The sequence below is a fragment of the Galleria mellonella genome, unplaced genomic scaffold (assembly GCF_026898425.1).
Source record: "Galleria mellonella isolate WM207_F2 unplaced genomic scaffold, CSIRO_AGI_GalMel_v1 utg65, whole genome shotgun sequence".
Lineage (NCBI taxonomy): Eukaryota > Metazoa > Arthropoda > Insecta > Lepidoptera > Pyralidae > Galleria > Galleria mellonella.
The window spans coordinates 9,755,241-9,779,488 of record NW_026442138.1 but is presented as its reverse complement, the minus strand read 5'-3'; the positions used below and the strand labels follow the sequence as shown (position 1 = coordinate 9,779,488).

General features: G+C 32.3%; 1 protein-coding gene across 1 annotated transcript in view; it reads left to right on the top strand.

Moving 5' to 3' along the window:
- LOC116413009 (neuroendocrine convertase 2) overlaps nt 1-24,085 on the top strand; it is a 118,375-nt gene extending 94,290 nt beyond the window's left edge. Inside the window, exons 8-14 of the mRNA XM_052900502.1 lie at nt 10,252-10,364; nt 11,414-11,614; nt 15,169-15,244; nt 15,390-15,547; nt 18,347-18,511; nt 19,400-19,517; nt 20,654-24,085. Coding sequence (XP_052756462.1) covers nt 10,252-10,364; nt 11,414-11,614; nt 15,169-15,244; nt 15,390-15,547; nt 18,347-18,511; nt 19,400-19,517; nt 20,654-20,827 — 1,005 coding nt within the window. The 3' untranslated portion in view covers nt 20,828-24,085. The remainder of the gene's footprint in view (nt 1-10,251; nt 10,365-11,413; nt 11,615-15,168; nt 15,245-15,389; nt 15,548-18,346; nt 18,512-19,399; nt 19,518-20,653) is intronic.
- Nucleotides 24,086-24,248: the final 163 nt, after the last annotated feature.

The following is a 24,248-nucleotide window of genomic DNA, read 5'->3' as shown; positions in this document are numbered from 1 at the left end:
CATTTCAAAGAAAAATAATAAGATTTTATGTAATAACAAGTTATTTTTATGACACTAAAAGATGTGGTAGACTTGACTGTAAACTATTGAAAATCACTGTTGTTTAAAAAAAACATGTCATTTAACTGAGAAAAATACTAAAATGATATCACTAGTTTAGTGTATTTTTTCCGTTTTGTTTATTTTTGTTTGTTGTTAAATATTTTTGTAATTAAGAGTGAAATTAAGCACTAAATAAATATTTCTTCCTTTCATTCATCATATGGATACTGGCTCGTCTCGGATATAATAATCATGTAGTCTCGGTTCAGCTATATGAAATAGTAAGTTACTGGTTTGATATGAGAGATAATGAGTAAGATTGAGTTATATACGTTTCGATTCAAATACTACATCTATTCCAAATGTCATGACCTTCCATCAGGTGGGTCATTAGATTGTTTGTCAAAGTAAGTAAGCAAATTGTTTGAGTCATTAAGGCGCTAAGAGAGAACAAACAAATAAACTTTCACATTCATAACATTAGCACAGTATAAAAACTACATATGAATAAGCACTTGTTAGTAGGATTATAAGAGATTATTTTAATAATAACAACACACTGAGTTTGCCGGTATGAAATGGTTGTAGGAAATACAGGAATAGTTCTTGAATACATGTTGAAGGGGACGAGGTGGGGCGATCCGTACACCCCTTGTGTTTACCTCAGGAAAACGAACACCCTCCTGTTCCGCTACTGCGATATTTTTTTGACAGTTGCTTTAATAGAAATTGTAGTATACTTTCTCGATGTCGTAAGAAACAACCTTATGCAATTAACACACACACACACACACACACACACACACACATATATATATATATATATATATATATATATATATATATATATATATATATATATATATATATATATATATATATATATATATATATATATATATATATATATATATATATATATATATCAAGCATACTACTAATATTATTAATAAAACTGAAAGCTTTTAAAGATGTTTAGAAATGTAAAGTAACTTATCGTCGTTGAATGAAATTTGTTATTCATTAGTGTAAAAAATTCCGACGGCCCACCTGACGGAAAGTGGTAACTGTCGCCTACAGACATGAGCAGTATCATGGACATAACAGAGTATACTGTTTCGCCCATGATATCCCCAATGCGTATAATATATATATATATATATATATATATATATATATATACATATATACAGATTGACATATAAGTACAGATAAACGTGACCAGAGCCGTGGTATACAGCTTGTTTTAAATACTCCCAACGAAATATTTAGATTTGATGTGAAACTAGATACGTAGGTATATTAAACAATGCCTTGAAACTACTCTATCCAAGTTTAGGGTTTTGCCTGGTTAGTTACTAGGTTATCCTACTATTGATTATTATTGACATATTAACTAAAAACTTTTGATAAAGCTAGATTGAAACTCTGCTTCAGTAGTAAATCTCTTTCTATGATATATATATATATATATATATATATATATATATATATATATATATATATATATATATATATATATAGAAAGGAATTTACTGCTGAAGCAGAGTAGTATATATATAATTTTTTTTTATTCAGCTTAGAATGGCAAATAAGCTAACGGCTCACCTCACCTGATGGAAAGTGGTAATCGTCGCCTATACACATGAACAGAATTATGGGCATAACAGAGTAGACTGTTTCACCCATAATACCCTCCATGCCTAGCCATTTCTGAGAAGTAAGGTATTATGTTTCTGTATCCCTGTAAATTTATTGACGTAACCCACCCCCCTTCAAACTGAAACACAGTCATACAAACACAACTGTTTCACGGTAGAAACACGAATGGGACAGAGGTACCCAAACAGAGGTAAGCAAACGACTTTTGTGCAAAGTGTACCTCTGGCATTTATTATGTATGCACTATTATAGTTATCATGGGCATCACAGAAGGTATAATCTGTAATATCCATGGTGCTGTTTATGTCTATAGGTGATGGCTACCGCTTTCCATCATGTGAGTCGTCAACTTCTTTGGTATTTTAAGTACTCAGAATATTATGTGCTCAGAAATTTCACAGCTGTATCCCATTATTTAAACCGAAATGCATATGCACAAGTAAGCACTGGCTGTTTGACGGCAAAAATATGAATGGGCTATTGAGTAAATGTAGCTTACGACATAAATATAACAAATTTTCTTGCGGAAACGATGCAGAAAACGGTGCTCTTAAAAACTGCTTGCGTGGTCTGCCGATTTCTCTCCCTGGAGCCCTGAACTCCGGTCAGCTGTACTTCTGCCGGGGTTTCATTTGCCATCTCCCCTCCTTAAAGGGAAAGATAATTTTGAAGGAAAAAATAATAATATAATATCATAATGTATATGTGACCATTCTTACGCTTCTCTAAGATTAACTGGGAGAGAATGCTTTTAGCACTAAGTCCGCCTTGTTTACACACGTATTTTATACTAAAGAATAAATAAAATAGACTTTTATACAAAGTGCTCCTTTTGCAATAGGATCTGTTTAATGTATTTAGAACTAACTTTTTCTCGCGACTTCGTCCACGTGACCGAGATATGTTCATTGACCCGGATAAAACTATGTCCTTCTCCATCGCAAATACTACGTATATTATTACCATCATAATATCAGTCGTTTATTGTCCAATGTTAAACATAGGCCTCATAGTATTCCATTCCCCCATAAGTGGGGTTTTTGCTAGTAGTAGTAGTTGGCATACTTGGCAGGCGAGTTGGCAACCGCAGTTAGTAATAGGTGATGTATAGGTAATGAGCAATGACATATTGATGTTCATAATATTAGTCAGGATGTGTTATAATTATGCAGCTCTAAACGTTCTTAAGCAGTACCTACTACATGTACATCAAACATAGTGATTGGTGGAGCCGATGACACTATGAGATAACAAATGACCAAACTTTTACATGTATGTATATAAGTAAAGATTTTATATAACTCTACAAACTAACAAAGATATAAATGGTAACGTTTTTAAGTGGCTTTAGTCGATTAACTTCTGAACATTATTTCTCTGAAATTGTCTAGTCTTACATTAGTTTTCTTATCGTGTTATCTTAACATCTAGCTGGGTAATGTTATTAAAGACCGAGCAAAGAGTTCTGAGAATTGAAATTCAATTTCCCCAGTGAGCTTGTAGGTTCAGATAAAAAACGAAGTGCATTCGTCCGGACATCCTGAAAGTAATGACTGCCCTACTGGCGGTACTGCTGTACAATATAAAATTGCTGTGTATTTTGCGCTCAAAGGGTCTTTATTTTTTACTTTAATGCTTCCACCATTAAGGAGTAGATATTTATTATATTACTGTTTTGCGATGAATCCAACTAGGTACTATATTCCTTTTCAAATTAGCATCAGTATATTTTCTATTAAATGCTCGCTAAATTGAAAAAGTGGTTAAAATTTTACAACTAATATTATAATAATTTTACATCATATCAGCCCTTTACTGTCCATTGATATTTATTTAGAGGATAGGGTTCAAACTGTAGATATTGACGGTGTAAAATCTAAGGGAGCTAATATTAAGATGGGCGTTCCACAAGGGTCAATCTTAGGCCCCTTTCTCTTTTTAATCTACATAAATGACCTTCCCTTTATGGTAGAGAAAATTGCAGATATAGTGCTGTTTGCGGATGATACTTCGTTAGTGTTTAAAATTGGACGTCAAAGTAATCAATTAGACGATGTAAATTGTGCTATGTCTGCAATATTAAATTGGTTTACATGTAATAACCTATTATTAAATTCCAGCAAAACAAAGTGTATAAAATTTACACTTCCTAATGTAAGACTAATAAATACACAGTTATTGCTTAATGACGAAATAGTAAATTTTGTTAATGATACAGTTTTTTTAGGTATAACAGTGGACTCGAAATTACAATGGGGGCCCCATATTTCAAAATTGGCCAGTAGACTCAGTTCTGCTGCATATGCAATTAGAAGAATTAGGCAATTAACAGACGTGGCGACGGCTAAACTTGTATATTTTAGTTATTTCCATAGCATAATGTCTTATGGCATACTGCTGTGGGGTAAAGCAGCCGATATAAATACTATATTTGTTTTACAAAAGAGAGCCATACGTTCTATTTATGGTATGGGTTCAAGAGAGTCATTACGTCAGTGCTTTAAAGACTCAAATATCCTCACAGTTACTTCACAATACATTTATGAAAATATTATGTATACACGGAAGAACTTAGCGAGTTTTAAAAAACTCAAAGACTGTACAAGTAGAAACTTACGCAATATAAATAAGCTTATTTTACCTAAATGCCGTCTGCACAAAATCAGTAATTCATTCTATGGTAATTGCATAAGATTTTATAATAAACTGCCGGAATCTGCATTAAATCTGACAGAGAGGCAATTCAAATCTTATATTAAACAATTTTTATGTAAGAAAGCCTATTACAGGATAGACGAATTCATAGACGACAACATATCAAGTAAATAATTAGTTTATTAGCATACAACGTTATAATTTTATTTTCTCATTGCTTTCTTGATTTAATTGATTAATTTTAGAAATATGAAAGCGTAGCGGTTTTTTGTATTAATTGCCGCATGCATTCTTATGTAAAATGTGAATACTATAACTATCAGATGGCAATTGTGAGTAGCTTTGACGTGGTCTAGTGTTTTGAGTAGTCATGCTCACTAAAATGTCCAGACTTGTGGCGGCGTGGTGGGCCGGGTCATTGGGCTCCCTAAAATATGGTCGAGCGCAGTGATGGCTGGCTCATCCGTCATACTCGTGAACGGGTGCTGCTTGTAGGGACTGGTCTGCTCTAATCACTATGACTGATTTCCTCTTATTAATTGTTTAACCAGTTGGTTATGTATTCAATTTTTTTTTTTTTTTTGAGTATTTAATTGAATTAGTGCTAATTGGTGGTTTGTATTCACACAATTAAACTTAAAAATGTAAAATAATAATAAAATTATTTAAAAGAGCATCACGCAAGTTTCTTGCTCGTTCTTCTTGTGATGAGACAGCTTTCCGAACGAGCGGTAAATTAAAAAAAATGTAATGACTTTTCAAAAGTGCTTCAATGTAAGTTTATTTGAATAAATGATTTCTATTCTATTCTATTCTATTGTTGAATATAAAGTTAAGCCTTCCCCAGAAGGGGAGTTTTGTCAGTAGTTGCCACGCTTGATAAGCAGGTTGGCAACAGCAATAAGGCTTTTAGTGATGTTTTAAGAGAGCTGCTGCTGTCCATCTTTCGACCATTAAGTTTTCTTAGTTAAGTCCCCTTTTACGACACCCACGGGACAGGAAGGGGTGATCCATTCCATCCCGAAACTCTTATATTTAATTTATGCTTTGTTTTGTTTTAGAAAATAGGTTGAAGGTACATAATTTAGCTCATATAATAGTGATCTACGACTCAGCTCTTGTTTCCGCATAACAACAAACCTACGATTCAAGAAAATAAGTATGTAATTAAATTATAACAGCAGTTTATTCAAGATTTCACTAGAAAACCAAAATTTTGGATTATTTTAGAGAACATTTAAAAATTTATATCATCGTACCCTGAAATGTGACGTCTTTATCCCTAAAATCATTCAATTTTAGAGAATAAGTGAATGAGTCCCCCTAAATTACATTTGGGTCCAATATAAACTTTGGCCTCTGTTTAAAATTTGACTATTGGAAAAGTAAATAAATTCGATTAAACAAATTAACTTTGTGAAATAATTGTGAGGGATTTAGAATTTTCAAAAGTAAGTAGTAAATTGTTTCTGAGAACACCTCAATATAGCTGTCAATTTATAGAATTATTAAATATTTTAATTGTACCGACAATTACAGAAAAGTTTCGTATCGTTAGTTATATATGGGGAGGATTATTTATATTTGGCAGTGGACGGTTAAAAGCTGAAATTATGCTGATGTTCAAATAAACATTAATTTGTAATATCAATTAGAATGTTCATATATTCAAATTAATATATTATAGAATGTATCATGTTCCTAATATCTCTATAGGCTAACATTTAACGAACTTAAATTTAAAACTCAGTTACAACTGTGAATGTACTGATAAAACCGGCATCGTACCCGTTGAAATTAAATTATAACTACTCTACGCGAATGTAAAATTAACACAAAGTTTCAGTTATTTTATATTCCAGTTTAATTACTTTGGGCACTTTGGTTTAATTTTAAATATAAATTGAAAGGGCAGCCTTTTATATTTCGCTATTTTAAACTGTACCTACTTTCAAATGATTGCCAAAAAAGAACCTTCTCAATTCGTTTTATTATTTCAACACTTAACGGTCCATGGCTGAACATAAGCCTTCCCATAAGGAGAGTTTTGTCAGTAGTTTTTTTTTAATGGGTGATAATGGAATGGTAACTCCACCCGCACTATTGGTATACACTGGCGGGGCACGAGTGAAGGATGATAGGTGAGGATGAAAGCAGGTCAGATAGCCCATCTTGACGAATTTAATTAGAATTAGCCACAATGGTTTCCAGGGGGAACCACGTGGAGGTCGAATTGACAGGGTATATTACTAGTAATGAGGCTGTTTGACGCCATTACTAACAATCCCTTTCCACCCCAATTTTGCCAGTAGTTGCCACGCTTGGCAGGCGGGTTGGCAACCGCAGCTAGGCTTTTAGAGATGTTTTAAGAAAGATGCTGCTGCATATCTCTCGCCCTAGTATTTATTATACTTGGATGTATTTATAATCATCGAAATGGGTTCAGAGCTGTAGGTGATATCGCATGACAAACATGCAGTAATGCATAAATAAATACAGTTAAATTGAGATCTATCTACTTTGATTCTATCTCTTTTGAAATTCTCATAAAGCTCATATATTTAGCGATTTTATTGCCATCGACAGCATTTATCTATTTGCATATTTTTTTATGTTGATTTTATTATAATTTTAAGATTAATTGTAAGAGATCCCTCTGGTGGATAAGTCCGCCATTGTATATTAAATCTTTTAATATGTCCTAAGTAAATTATGTACAATAAAGATTTTACAATACAATTTTATTGCAATGAAAATACTGTTTTTTTTTTGTAGAAATCTTAAATTATTAGAAGTAAATGTACATAAATACCTATACATATATACATGTAATTCTAACGAAGCAAGGTCAAACAGTTTAATCTCCGTAAATATTTTTGCCCCTGCGTTATTTTCTCTTGTTACAATATTAAGAAGAAAGTTACCAACTCGTTTGCCAACTTTTGATAGCTTTTTAGAACTCTCATTAGAATTTCTTGCTGTATTCAACCATTTCGAAGGCAAAATATACAATTTAATACGTACATTTACCAACAACAAAAGTACTAAATATAACTTTTACATACGTATGGCGCATATGTTTACGTAAATGTTCAAAGGAATAATTTGTAGATAATAATACACAGTAGAGAATATATGGTATTATTTACATAGGCTGTGTGTAGCATTACATGAGCAGTACCATGGACATAATGGACATAACAGAGTATACTGTTTCGCCCATGCGTTGCCATTCCTGAGGACTCAGGTGTTATTCCTCTGTACCCAGTAAATTCACGCCATATCCCACCCTTCAAATCGAAACACAGCTATGCAAACACAACTGCTTCACGTTTGAAACAAGAATGGGACAGAGGTACCCAAGCAATCGACTTTTGTATAAAGTCTCCCTCTGGTGAAATATACGCTATTTTTATGTTTTCCATGGAAATTTAAATATTTTATCTAAGTAAAAAGTATCCTATATGTTGAGTCAAGTATCATCATCATCTTCCTACTTTTATCTCAATTATTATTTGGTGTCCGCGAAATATGTTTTTTTTTTCCATTCTTCTCTATTCCTAGCCATTTCCGCATTCACTCCCATGCTGGTCGGATCATTACCAAGTATTAAATTATCATTATAACAAATTTCACTCAAAATCTCTTGAAGTAACCTCTAAGTAATTTTCAAAATAATGAGGTATCCAATTCAATGAGACTATTTTCTGCAACTACGTATGTTACACGTTTACGTCACCAATTTATAACCTGTTTTAAAAAGGCTTTATTTGTTCAGAACATTTTACTCCCGTATTGGTCTCATTTTAATTTCTTGACTCTTGAAGCCGCCATTTCTCTTTGCGGAGGAAAAAATGTTTTTTGAGAAGCAAATTTGTTTGTAGACATAAAATTCCGCTTTGTATAATATTCAATAAAGTTCAAATTTTATTTGGGGTGGGAGAAATTGTTCTATATGCATTATTAAACTGAATACCATATCAGCCATTAATTGTCCTCTACTGAACTTAGGCCTCCCCCTATTGGGGGGTTTTGCCAATAATTGCCACATATGGCAGGTGGTTTGACAACCGCAGTTAGGATTTGGTGATGACCTACCTATTTATGCTTTAATTCCTTCTACCCAAAGGTTGTCTGGAAGAGATTGCTTAGCAATAAGACCGTCTTTTGTACTACACTATACTTATTGAAAATTGTTCAACAAATCCTTTTATGTTGGTGCAATAAAGTGTTAAATAAATAAATAAATGTTTTAAGAGCGGTGCTGTTACCTATCTCTCGTCTATGAAGTTCTCTTAGTTGCCTCATCACACCCACGGGAAAGGAAGGGGCGACCCATTCCATACTGGGACCATATGGCATAGAATTGATGAACATACTTAAATATTCCTATTTATATTAAATACATATATACTTCTACATCGCTTTACGTCATTTTATGTGGGTCAAAATGTCATCGTAAACTTTTACGACACTGTCCTAATTAGCCGACATAAGAAGTCGTTACGGGCAATGGCTCGTATGGCCTCGAATCGATAAATTGCAAGCGTCCCACTTACAGTCTAATGCAACCGTCCTTTTATATAGGCCATATCCCCCGCTACGTCACGCGAGTTGAGTAGAAGCGGATGGAAAAAACTTTTATCATTTGTATTATCGAGTGCCTAGCTAGTTTTGAACTGCTTTATTAACACGAAATCCATTATTTTCCGTTCCTGTGAGAATTTCAGGAAATTCTCTTTAGTTGACATTTATACCCCATAATTTGTCTGCCCAATTTTCACTACGTATGTTAAGTGGGTAGTTTTTGACGATTATTCTGAAAGTTAATAGTATTTTGCTTATAAAATATTCTGTTGTGTGTTTAATTATAGCTCCTATCTATTTATATATAGGAATTAAAACCCATTTACACCTACTTAGTCAAACATTAGTTGAGAAGGAAAAAATCTATCGATTTGTGTAAGTAGCGATAACTACCAGCTTTATTCCGTGGTTGTGTTTGCATTAAAAAGTATATAAAGTATCCTGTCTGTTAAGTTAGTATACAACCTATCCATGTATTAAATCTCATTAAAATCTGTTTAGTAGTTTTTTGCGTAAAAGAGTAACAAATATCTATCTTTCCATCTATTACTACAAATTTTCGCATCTTTAATATTAATAAGATTACAATATTAAACACAATAGGTAGGCACACTATAATACTAATTTCACCAATATGTATGAATGTGAAAATTATTAAAAAAAAATAGTCACTTTTGCATTATCTACCCATTTATATCTACTCTTCATTAATTAAGGTATTCTGTAAGAGATTGCCCTAGCGATAAGACCGCCTTTCGTACCTTGTGTTCTATTCTATAATTTGATCTCTGCTTTATCCTACTGTATTATAATTGAATTTTTTGCTATTGTATATTTTTATATATTATGTACAATAAAAAGTTAAATATATATATATATATATATATATATATATATATATATATATATATATATATATATATATATATATATATATATATATATATATGTGGACAATAAACAATTTCTTCTAGGGGCAAGAGAATAGCAATGGAACGTACTGTGTAGACAATCAAAAAACATAATTTCTATAGTGAATTCGTCACGACGGTCTAATCGTTCTGTTTTCATTCCCATCAATTGTACCCTACTACCGTAAATGTAACACACGTAGGGTTGCTGTTCCTTTTTCATCCCTTTACATTAGCTTTTCCCTGACGGGATATTGAAAATGGACGACGCGATGCTCGGAAATTACTAACCCAGAGCAATTTAAATGCAATTGCATTTTATGTTGCAGAAAGTAGATCTAATACTTGAAATTGCTTTGTTTTTTAATGTCTTTTAATTTACTTTGTCAATCAGGGCCGCAACGGTCTCGGCAACATTTATGTATGGGCCAGTGGCGACGGTGGTGAGGACGACGACTGCAACTGCGATGGATATGCCGCTTCCATGTGGACTGTCTCAATCAACAGGTATTCAACTATCTTCAAAATCGTAATTTGTAATAATAATACTTATTTATTTTATACTTATATTATTATTTTAACTTCAAAGTTTCCCAAGTTTGCAAGCTTTTATTCATGAGCAAGGCCACGGTTGTGTTGCGAGCAACACAGTGCGAACAACACAGTGCGAACCCAAGTTTGTCAAGTACACCCCAAGGCTTATTTATTGGCATTTAAAATTCAGAGATATTTAATAAGTGTAGATATATTGAGATATATATAGTAATTCATCTGAGTTAAAAATCTAATAGTTGTACAAATTAAATTTAGCTGAACTGCAAATTGATACTAAAATTATAGACAAAAAAAAACCAGTTTGTACTCACGGGTATTTAAAATGTTAAATTAAAAGTTTATAATAAGCCTTAGGGAACAGAATCTACTACAGTTACTATTACCTAATCTGTGATTAGAATAATAAAGAAAAAAAAATGTATTATAAATATTTATATTTTAAGTTAAATTGGTATAACAAAATATAACTAAGCTGTAAAGTCAAACTCAGATCAAGGAAAAAGTTGGTGTTATCTCGTATTAAGAGGTGAAGAAACTCGCTGAAAACGTAGTGAGTGACAAGAGCACAGCTCTTAAATAGGAAATGAAATATAAAATCAAACGACAATTGTCGAACGCATTTGAAGAAAAATAGGATGAACATGGAAACAATAGGTATAACGTGTTCAAGTTATTTACATCAAAGCGTTGTCTTTCAGTTTACAACCCGATAATGACAAGTAATTAACAACGAATCCCTTCTATTCAATTTATTGGAACCTCTCTTGTTCTTTGAAGGACGGGCCACACGCTTTTGTGGAGCATTACATTTGTTTACATATACAAGTATGTCCCATTACATATTCCGGGAAGTAACAAGACTCTTCAGAAGCAGAAGTGTATGAAATAATGAAATTTTACAAGCATCTTTACATCTTATTTATATTGCCATTATTAATAGTTCTTAAAGTCCACTAAAATATAACTCTATATTCAGATGATTATACCTCAGATTATTTCAGCGCAATCAACGACGGTCAGAATGCACATTACGATGAATCCTGCTCGTCGACTCTTGCAAGCACGTTCAGTAACGGCGCTCGAGATCCAAGTACAGGTGTTGCTACCACGGATTTGTATGGCAAATGTACCGCGACGCATTCTGGAACATCGGCAGCTGCCCCTGAAGCAGCTGGAGTGTTTGCACTCGCGTTACATGCCAAGTAAGTAACCTCTGGATTCTATGCTAATAATACTTATAATATAAAACTGCATCGTTGATAGAAAATTGTCTATTTTCGCGCGAATTCCTTTTCAGGTTAGATAAAGAGAATCAAATGCCAAAGCCTTTTACTCTTATATCTCTTGCTTTATGCCCTTTCGTATCTCGTCTTATACTCATTTCAGTGACACTTAACTCTCTCCTAAATCAGAACACGGTTTGTCTGATTATAATACTAGTTGGAACATCGAGGTTCACCCTCGATAGTGACTTGAAGTCATTTCATAAGTTGAAGTATGCAGGATATTTAGAACATGCCGCCCTTAAAGAGATTGGTATTAATTTCTTTTAAATATTTGTTTTATTCTTTTTTCTTTTTATTACATTTCGTTAGAAGGCGAAGTATTTCTTCAACTTACCCACAATAGTCAACATTCCTGGATTTGAAGAGGACAAATAATAAGCTAGCAAAACCCGGAAGATATTGTTTTGCTTCATCATCATTATATTTGCCATTATCTGTCCCATAAACTGCTATAAGGAATGGTCCTGAGTCACCTCTATTCACTGACTTCCTCTAATGCATTTGACGTCGTCACTCTAATGGAGGATCGTCCTACATTGCGTATGTGTGCCCGTACGGGGTCGTCATTCAAGAACCTTTCTTCTTCATTGGTTCTGCTTGTTTGTAATTATTTACCTTTAATTTGTAGATAGTCTATTTAAAAACTACTAGGTAGCGTTAAATAAAACTACCTATCGCAATTTTTTTTGTGGTAGACAGTTGTTTATGTTATTGCAGCTTGTCATGTAGTGACTAGTTACAATAAGTAAATTAAAAATTGTTGAATAATAACTATCGTAAATCATACTGTATTGTGATTATTTATGTCGGTTTTACTCATGTTATAAATTTGGAAATGTCTGACTAGATTAGAATTCAATAGAAATAAGGGCTTCTATTGAGTTTGAACCTAGTCGGGCATTTCTGAATTTAAAACGTGTGTAAAGCCGACATAAATAATTACAATATAATAAAAAATTCTTCATGACAAATTACAAATATGTGACAATTTTTATGGTGTTCCATTAAGTGGATATTGAAGTCTACTAATCTCAAATATAATAACATAAACCATTTTTTTTCAAATCATATCGAAAAAGAAGTTAAATAGTACAAAATATAAACTTTTTTTATACCACTGAGGTGGCAAACAAGCATACGGCCCACCTGATAATAAGCGGTTACCGTAGCCTATGAACGCCTGCAATACCAGAGGTATTACGCGCGCGTTGCCGACTCTGAAGAAACCTCTTTACCCCCCTTTTGAAGAACCCCATGTGTTTATAAAGTATTAAGTACCTACAGCATTCAAAAATATTAATATCAAAATAACGCTGCGAAACGTCTGTATCGAACAGGTATCAATATATCACGAGTGCCTACGCCCGAATCGTGTTACGTATAAATAGCTCATCCATTGAAACCATCACAATACCCAACCCTTCTATACTTGAAATGTATCTAGATAAACTTAATGCCACCATTGTTGATATTATGGGAATTTATAAGAGTTTCCATACTGTCAGTTGTTTGATTAAACATCTATTGTATAAAGAAATCTATTTGTGAAAACTGTGAGAAAAATGATGACGTACTTCGACATGTAATTACTTTAGAAGTTAGCGAATGTTTCATTAATTAATAGACCGAAAGGTGAATCAAGTTGTAATCATTGGGTTGTATTTGGTTTCGCTTTTCTTCAGTGGCCAATTAGGTTGAACAATCAATAACAATTAGGTGCGAACTTAGGCGTTTTAGACTTTGTGTTGGTAAGATATTAATTATAACGAAGTAGTCCAGGTGCTAATTGAAATGTGTAGAATGAAGTCTAAATCATAAGCATTTGTTGAAAGGAATGTTGTTGTTGTAAATCATTGTTGTACATATTTTACATTGGACATTATTAAGCAGAGCTAACATACAATGACAGACTAATCCCATTGTGAAATCTCTTACGATTAAAGTTTGAGAATCTAAAAGAAATTTATATAATATTTTATTAGTTAAACTGTATATCTCAAAGAAACATATACGTAAGTGATGATAGAAAATGTTAAGCCTCCTATACAACTGTAGCGTATCCAGATATAAATAAACAAGGATGCCAATGCTTTTCTTCTTACAAAGGCTTCGCCTGGTATACATTATTTATTTTTAAGCGACTTCAAAAAAAGAAAAGGGTTAAAAATCTCATCAGTCAATCTCATTCAGTAGTTTTTTTACATATATTACCTCAGAAATCCGTCATTTATAAACCGATTTGGATAGTTCTTTTTTATCTAAAACGATATATAGTCATACTTTCAGATCAGAGATTTTTATATTTAAAAAGTAGTTGGTTTTGCCACGATTGAAGTCGGTGTTTTTATTATAGAATAAAATGTTCTTGTTATAACAATTGAGCTACTTTGTCTTTATAATAATAATAATTGTCTTTATCTATTAATATCAATAACTAATTAGTAATTAGCCGTTCCGCGCCTTTGTCTGTGCGGAATTAATTATCTCTTATTTTCGTGAGAATTTGGAGAAATCTATTCTTAGTGTTCCTCGCCATGTAAATAAGAAATTATTATGAACAATTTTTAGTTTACCTTTTCTATAAATATTTAATTAACAAGGAACTTGTAAGTTTTACGTAAGTTTATGTAACGGATGGAAAGACTATTTAATTCATGTTTCGCTCGCTCGAATCGTAATGACAAAATACGAGTTTATAAGTCTCAAGTCAGTTAATATTCCGGTTTTTTGTGGTGACCTAACAAAGTAACGAATATTTATCATTGTGTCAGCCGTTAATTGTCCACTGCTCCACATAACTTCCCTTATAAGGGGGGCTTTGCCGGTAGTTGGCATGCAGGCGGGTTGGCAACTGCAGTTTAACTTTTGGTGAACGCTCTCGTCCATCTCTCCCCAATAAGTTCCCTTAGTCTCCTCTTACGACACCCATGGAAAAGGAAGGGATGGCCTATTCTATGCCGGGTCCTATACGGCGAAATAATCATCATGTTTTCATTCAAATTCCATTTAAATAATTAGGACAACAATTACCTATCTACGAATAATTAATATTATTCGTAGATAGATATTTTAGATATCTATCTACGTGTTATTTTGAAATTACTATTTTATTTTAATATTGTTACTGTTTTTCTATGAGTGACCTGCTCTCTTCCTCATCTATCACTGGTCCCCCGCCAACTTATACTAATAGCGCAGGCGGGGTTACCATTTCATTATCACCTATTAAAAAATAGCTGTATATACCTAATATACCTTGACGCTTTATTAAAATATTGTTTAATATTATATTATATTATATTATATTATAGGTTGTCTTGAAAAGATTGCTCTCAGCAATAAGACCGCCTTACTCTACTTATACAATTGTATCGTTGTGTTTGTAAATTGCCTTGCTTATTTCCTATATTGTATAATGCAAATAAAGTATACTCATTCATTCATTCATTCATTCAATATTTTTCTTTCAGCCCAAATCTAACATGGAGGGATATTCAACATTTGACCGTGTTGACTTCGAAAAGAAATTCTCTGTATGACGCAAAGGTATCCACATTACATATATTTTTAATATTATGATCTAATGCCAATAAAATTCTCAGTAAAAGAATATGTATTGTCTTTTACTAGGTACATAAAGGAAGTCAAATGCCAGAGGACTTTAAAATTCTAATTCATTTAATATTTGCAGGGCCGTTTCCATTGGACCATGAACGGTGTGGGCCTAGAGTTCAACCATCTGTTCGGCTTTGGGGTGCTGGATGCAGGGGCCATGACAGCTCTCGCCGCCAACTGGCGTTCGGTGCCTCCGCGGTATCATTGCGAAGCTGGCTCTGTCAATACTCACACGTAAGTATTATTAATATATCAACCGTTAAATGTCTACTGAATATAGGTCTTCATATTTTGCCAATATTTAATACGCTTGGCAGAAACAGTTTGGGTTTGGTGATGTTTTAAAAGGTACACTGCTGCCCAACTCTCGGCTATTTAGTTACCTTGTCACCTCTTAAACAAGTAAGTACACTATACAATTATTTGAGAGGTTCTAATAAACACTGATAGAGATAAATGGAACTGGTCATATTTTTAATAATAGTATGTTTAAAAATATTAATAAGCGGCCCGTCCTGGCGTCACAAGGATGGACATTTTTACATTTTAAAAAGTAGCCATTAAGGCTGCACACACTTAACTGCAACTTCTACCGTTTTCCCAACATTTCCCTTCACTGCTCTGCTCCTATTTATCGTAGCGTGATGAAAAGTACTACTATACTATAACCTGCCCAGGAGTACAAAGAATAATTGTACCAAGTTTCGTTTATATCCGTCGAGTAGTTTTTGTTTCTATAACGAACATACAGACAGACAGACAAAAATTTTACTGATTGCATTTTTGGCAACAGTATCGATCACTAATCTGTAATGAAATATATTTCCAAAATAACTATTAGGGGGTCCTAATAGTTATTTTGGAAATATATTTCATGTACAGAATTGACCTCTCTACAGATTTATTATAAGTATAGATTAGAAAAATAATAAGAAAAATTAAACCTCTCGATCCGACAGAATGCGAACCCAGATCACTAGTTTTGACTGCTACACGCCCGACGTAGTCATCACATTATTACATATATTATATTATATATATTGTATAACATCGGTAGATGGTACCTAAGTCGGTCATAATGACATTTGAAAAAAGAATTAGTTGTCACAAAACCAGTTATTTTGATTAATAAATAAAATGCTGAACCAATTTTAATTAATATTATAAATAGAATCAATCTTTAAGTATACACTTTCAGATAAAAAAGATTTTTCTAAATCGGTTTACAACTGACGGAATTATGTCGTAACAAACAATAAAATATAACCGAATTGAGTACCTTCTTTTTTTGGAGTCGGTTGAAAAATAATTGGAAATTTGCCGATTTAGTATTCCTTCTATGGTGTAACTAGAAATATATTCAACCCAGATAGCAGATAAATGTGAGTTCGATTTAAAAGTTCCTGTAATAAAAGGTGGCCTGTTAAATAAAAAATAAATAAATATTATGCTGTGTTATTGTGTTGCATTTAGAATGTTGTAAATTGTATGTTCCATATTTTTATAAATTTTTAAACTCAAGACAGTGAATTTCTAATGTAACAGGTGCACTATGTATGCACCATCTGTGCGTATGTTGGTAATTTGATTGATCAATGACAGGTTTCCATTATCCAGATGCGCTTCTAAGTAAGATAAACTTCAAGACAGACTGCCTTATAAATTGGAGTCACTTGGTGGGCTTGTATTGCAGTAAATATTTTTAGTAGATAGGTTTATTTTAAAATTCCTATGTTGCATTTCTACGCCGTTGATTTAAAAACATTCTAGGTTTTTTTTAAGGTCAATTCGATTTGAGAAGGATCTTTACAAAAAGATTTTTCGAAAAGTCATTATAAAATTTTGTATTTATGACATACTCATACTGTCAGTTAGTATTAACTGAGTTCACAGTATTGTTCATAATTTTAGATAACGGTTATTCAAATTCAAATCATCTTTATTCAAATAGATTCGTTTACAAGCACTTTAAATCCTCTTTTTTGCAGAGTTCGGAAGGTTGTTAACCCTTATTTAGGTTATTAACAGAAAAACCCGCAAAAAACTCAACAGTTACCCTTTTAAATCTCTCTTAACATTATGTGTATTTATTTAAATAGACTATATTTAAAATAACATGGTGGTTAAAAAACCCGTGCATGATCGACTAACAGCATGGTCATTTATAATTCAAGTTTAGAGTGTTCGTTTAGAGTGTAATAATTATTTTTTAACAACAATTTTAAACTTATTAAAAGGTAGGTCCAAAATGTCCTTCAGTATCTTATTAATAATATTTAATGCTTATTCGCATAAAAGACCTATTAACTTTTTCTACACGATATTTCAGAATAGCAAGTTTGATTTTGTATCTAGTGTTAAGATTATCGCTGTTCTAACGTTTATGGGCATGAACTGGGGGTTGTCAACTTGATGATCTCGGAAAGGTAAACAAGCTGATAGTCCACCTAAAGGAAAACAATGACTTCTGATATACCGCTCGCGGTACCCCTTATTTCTCCTCCTGATAACTAAATCGTATTACATCCATAATACGATTTAGTTTTAGTTACGTACAATCCTCAATAATTTAATTCCTGTATTCGAGATCTTTAACTCAAATTGAAAAATACCCATCTAACTATAAGTTCTCATTATCATATCAGCCGTTAACTCTTCATTGCTGATCATAGAACTCCCCCTATTGGGGGGTTTTGCCAGTAGTTTCCACACTGGCAGGCGGGTTGACATTCGCAGTTAGGCTTGGGTGATGTTTAAAGAGAGACGTTGCAGCCTATCTCTCTACCATTGAGTTCCATTAATCACCTCCTACGACACCCACGGGAAAGGAAGGAATTCCTTCTATACCGGGACCACTCGCCGAATAACCATAAATAGTTAGCGGTAAATATATCATTATTATATATGATTACTTTTTTACTATAAGTAAGTTGTAAAGAAAAAAATAAACAATAATTATTAATGTTATAAACACTCAAAAAGACGGTTTTGTACAGTTTAAGAAATGCACTATTATATATGTTTTTTTTACAGCGAGATTCCGTCAGAAGGCAGTATCGTTCTGAAGATCGACACGGCGGCGTGTTCAGGGTCCCCGAGCGAGGTGCGCTACTTGGAACACGTGCAGGCGGTGGTTAGCGCCAACGCCACGCGCCGGGGTGACCTCGAGTTCTTCCTCACCAGCCCGATGGGCACCAGGTGTGATTCAACATCATCAACTGTTAAAGCCGTTGACATATAGGCCTCTCCATATGGTAGGTCGGTATGTAGTTAGTCCCTGAGCCATTAACTCCCTTTACGTTGACTCATTGGAGATCGCTCCATTTAGTTGGGGACTGTCATCTACTGCGGGTGCCTACATGACAGTATCTCTATAGAATGTACGAAATTACAAAATGAAGTTATTAGTAGAAGAACCAAAGTGACCAATAAATGCCACGTATTTCAGTGAAGTAATAACAAAATTATTCCAAGATGGGTGACGATTTCTTTTTGTGTTTGTCTATTTTCTTTTGTAAAATAACGACAACGAAGAATATTTATTTATATTTACTTTAATATGTTATTTTTATTGTAATTATTTGTATTATTTGTATTATGTTATATTGTATGTTGTTTATTTATTTTACAATACGTTGCATATTTCACAATAAAAACAGACAAATTTTTATATTTAGGTAGGTAACACAACCCATTCGTTATATTGATGAAACGATCCGTAAAATTCACGTATACATATCATTTTTACTCATGTTGTGCTTATTCCAAAGAGAATTTAAATAAAAAAGCTATTATAGGCTACTTTCTTTGGAGATTTCGTTAAACTTGAACATGATAATTTCGTTGTTACTAAACATGATGTTAATAGATTTCTAAGTTAGGAAGGATTCTACTTTTTTTTGTATATGGGGTGAAATCAAATAGGCTTAGTCAGGAATGCTTATGGTTGAGAGGTATTATGGATTTATTATTATATTTATATTATATATTTAGTATTATTTCATGTCTATAGATAACTGTTACCTCTTTCCATTAAGTAGGTCGTTACTACTATTCCAAAATTAAAAAAAATACTGTACATTTCAGATCAATGATACTAAGCCGTCGGGCGAATGATGATGACTCCAGAGACGGATTTACCAAGTGGCCGTTCATGACGACACATACGTGGGGAGAGTACCCTCAGGGAACTTGGACATTAGAGGTATATTGTTTATTACTTAACTTCAAATGCGTTTAAAATCCAAGATACACAATCGGATACTAAAAATCCGCTCTTAAAATAGAGTGAATGCGCTCTATTCAGTGTCGATCAATTATTAAATTAAGTACTTGTTTTTGTACACATATACCTTTAATTATATAGATAGAGTGCTTCGAGAAAAACGGGTCAACTTTTTCATACAATTTTGCGTGATAAATAGTTATGAGTAATTCCTTTATAACTTCTATATTTATTTTGTCTTATAAATTCTGCATCTTTTTAATGCGTAAACACTCATTTTATTTATTAAATATTACGTTGAGATACATTTTATGTGTAAATATATCGAATACTGTTAAAAAAACGAGTCAGCTAATTTGACAATTAGCTGACAAAAAGTTGATTTGTTATTTGAGAATAGGTGCTCTATCTACAATATATAATCTAAGATATATACCTGTTATAGTGAGTTTAATTTGACAAGATAACTTAAAGTAATGAACGTCTGATATTGGATAAACAAATTAACAACCATGCCAAGTGGGGATAAGATCAAATATTGTCAAAGGTCCTTTGAGCCTCCAGGGAAATAAAGGGTTCACGGCCAACAACGTAAACAGGTACACGTGACGGTCTATGTAACACGAGAATTGTTGAACTGTATGTATATATTGGAATAATATATAGCGACGTAAATTCTCTTGTAGTATCTATCTACTGTGTAATCTTTTTTTTTTGTGTGTGTCGTGATATTCGCTCAGTAACTTATCGTACCATATAAAACAAGATTGACTTTTAAAATAAATTAAATTATCCTCATAAAATTCGAACTTTTCTTTCTTAGTTTAAATTTAGAACTTCGTACTTTAATGTCTCTATTCAGCCAGCAGCAGTTTTTTTTTAATTAATAAGTATTTATTTATTTTTAGGGAATTCTTATTTCTCTGAATAATTCAATAGGTACTAATTTTATTAATTATAATAAAATATTGGTTTAAAAATTAAACATGTCCATTAGTTATCTAAATCCAATAGTACCTACAAATTGTACTTAGTTTTCTATTGAATTATTATTTATTACAACAAGATAGGAAAAAACTTAAAAATTTTTAATGCAACTATCCACCTTTCCCCAGGCTCGGTTCAACGGCGGTTCTGGACCCAGCTCGTCATCAGGCTGGATCCGTGGGTGGTCATTGGTGCTGCATGGCACGCGAGCACCCCCATATGCTCAACTTCAACCCCAAGATCCCCACTCCAAACTTGCCGTAGTCAAGAAGGCGCATGAGGACAACGCCCTCACTCACTAAACTTCAAACCTTAATGCACAGGAGATACAGTTCAATATTGACTATTCATTAAATTACAGTGCTTGAATCTGTCTAACGTAAAGGGCTTAATGCCTTCCTTTCCTGTGAATACATATTTTGTTAGCCTCTATCTGCGACCCGCGGTTTTGCCTGCGTCGATTAGCATAAAAAGTATTCTGTGTTAATCTAAGACGTGGAATGGACCATCCATTTGTGTATCTAAGAACATCTTCATATAATTGCTACAATCCTTATAAATACAATACATTTTGTTTTTCTGTAATTCCGTTGGGATAAAATATTGTGATTTTTCTATTAGAAATATTGCTATAAAAATGAACTTTCTATGGGATAGGTTTAGTCCTCAGGAATGGCAACGCGTGAGGGCCCATGGTCGGCACAGTTTCTGTAATATTCATATACGTAAACGGCGGTTATCGTTTTCTATCAGCCCTGGTCCCTTAACCTGTTTGCCATTCCCAACAACAAAAATGTTAACATTTAAAATATTGTCTATATTGAGCTGAATCCCTTGTTTATAGTTAATGTACACTCACACGAAGTGACTTCCATCATTATTTTTCAAGGGAAACACAAATTGGGGACATAGGTACTAACATGTGTATTCAATATCTATATTTTTTGAAAAAATCTAAGTGAAATCTCATCCACTACTTTTGGCCAGTTTAGTTTACTTTAGATCTTTGAAATTCTGATAACAAATATATATATATATATATATATATGTATGTATCATCAACACGGAATTCTTCAATTATTATTACACCCAGCCATTGAAGAATTCCGTAATAACAGAAAGATAGTGGTGATGATGGTAGTGGCATAAAACTGATCAGATGATGAAGTGGAAAGTTTGAAAGGGTGTTTAAGTATTTTTCTAACATATTTTAATATAACAGAAATAGTGAAGTCTTGGCAATAGCTAATGAAGGGGAATATTTAGTCACTCCTATGAATGTACCTTAAAAGGTGGCGAGATAGTTTAGTGGATATCGCCGTACCCGACATTTGCATACGTTTAAACCAGTGGCGACATCTATAACTGGTTTTGTGTAAAGTGGACCTAGAAAGAACTGAACGTGTCTGTGAAATACTCTTAATGCTGGTAATTTGTGTTATTAGTATAACACTATAATAAGCATTAGAATGATGCGACAATTTGATTTGGATGGTTAATTTTTAAAGAGCATAGTCAATGATTTTCTAGGTTCATTGTAAAATAGATGGCGTTAGGTAGTGCAGCGAGGCTTTCTTGAACATTCTACGGTATAAGGATTACACATTTCTTCCATTTAAAATTGTTTATATACTTACCTACATATAATAGAGTTTCTATATTGGTAATCGAGTTGGTTCTATTTAAAACAAACATTAGTAGGTCTAGGTTTAATTTAAAATAAAACATTAAATTGTACTATCTTTTTTCAAATCTGTATCAATTTATGAATTTTGTACTATTCAGATTTTTATTTGCATGGCTACTGCCATACGTATATTTATTATAAATCTTACGCTTTTCAAAGCTTTCTGTGCACTATCTAGCGAGTGTATGTACCTACCAATCTCATACATATTTAGAATTAGATAAGCAATTTATTTTGAATAATAAACTATCTATTTAGGTACCTAGTGTATGTACCTCGCCATATATTTATAATTTTATTCACAGACAAATTTGTTTTAATTTTTCTGAAGTATGTACTTAGGTACCTACTTATTATTTATTAATATTTTTTTCGTTGAACTTGGGCAAATCACATTGAATCACATGTTATCTTAAATTAATTTCATGACATTTCATTTCTTATTTATCTAAACTAGTCTAAATGTTCAAGTTCCGGGTACAGTCGATAACAAAAGTGTTCACAAGTTTCGAGGAAAAATAAAAGAATAATATGTATATTGTGAACACGAATGTAATAAATTTTTTATTACTATAACTCTAAGTGTGCAAGTGACGTCAAAATAATATGGAGAAAGTAAAAATCTATAATGATGTACACGTTGAATAAAATATTCTTTTTCCATGGTATTTTAATGTAGGCGAGTTATTGTCACAATAGAATGCAATGCACTATTTAGGTCAATAGTTATCTCTATTCTTCTTTTAATAACAGTAATAATAATGTTAAATAGTGTATTGCATGTGATGGGTGTCAAAAGAAATGGGGACTTATATTTTTAGAAACATCTTTTAACAACATTATCCTTTTCATTGTTTTGTGAACTTTTCCTATTTTTAAAGATCGCACATTATTATTTTCTTATGACAATTAATAGTGAAATATGGATTACAAATACTAAAATTGTATTGTTAACGATGCACGTATTTTCATAGAGAAATTATTTATTTATCAAATTTATTACTGTTATAAATACGACAAGATTTAGTTCATTTTCTATATTATATAATATCGACCATAGTTAGGGAACATATCAATATCAAAATGTACCGAAGATCATAAATTAAAAAAATGTTTTATACCCATAACGTAAGAGAATGAGTAAGATTTATTATGAGTTCATTACTTGCTTCGATAAAAAAGTTGCAAGCAATTATAATCTAATTTTGTGAAGCATTATCTTCATTTATTAATAATTATAATAATATAAAAGAGAATTGTTTATGTACTATTTTTTTACAACGTTCATTAAATTATTCGTGTATATTTCGTCACTATATTTTCACTATAATTTATATACCTTTCTTATATTATTGTTGTATTTCAAATGAACTTATTTTAACCCAGCTAAATGAAGTTCATTTGAAATATTATTTCGGTTTTATATAATTATATGTGTCATTTAGCTTAATTATGGATAAATGATACATATAGTAAGACATATAAAGAGTATATTAGTAAATTTGTGGTTATTGAGTAAGATATAATAATGTATTTATAAACAGGATTAAAGAACTTGTTTTTGGGCCCAGTAACAGTGAATACAACTTAATATCAGGCTCTTTATGTCTATTTTCTTAAAATATAACTTTATTAAACACAAATTAAATATTACCAAGTGTTTTTAATCATATAAAATCCAAGTATTGTAACATTATGTAAGATCTTTATATTTAATAGCGTAATGGGCATGAAAAGTAGGCTACAAATAAATAGGATAATCGTTATAAGGGAATGAATTCATATAAAGAAAAAAATATAAAATGTATTAATATGATAATAGAAAATATAATGTGATTTGGTGTTGTATTTGAATTAAATGACGTTTTTGTAATTGTTACTCCTTTCCCTTTAAATATTTTCACATTCATTGTACCTTTTAAATAAGTAAACAATGATAAGTGCTAGATGAATTACAATGTTTTCAAATGAAGGAATCCTATACTATGGTATACCATACCATAACAACCGTTACTTGTCCACTGCTGAACATAGAT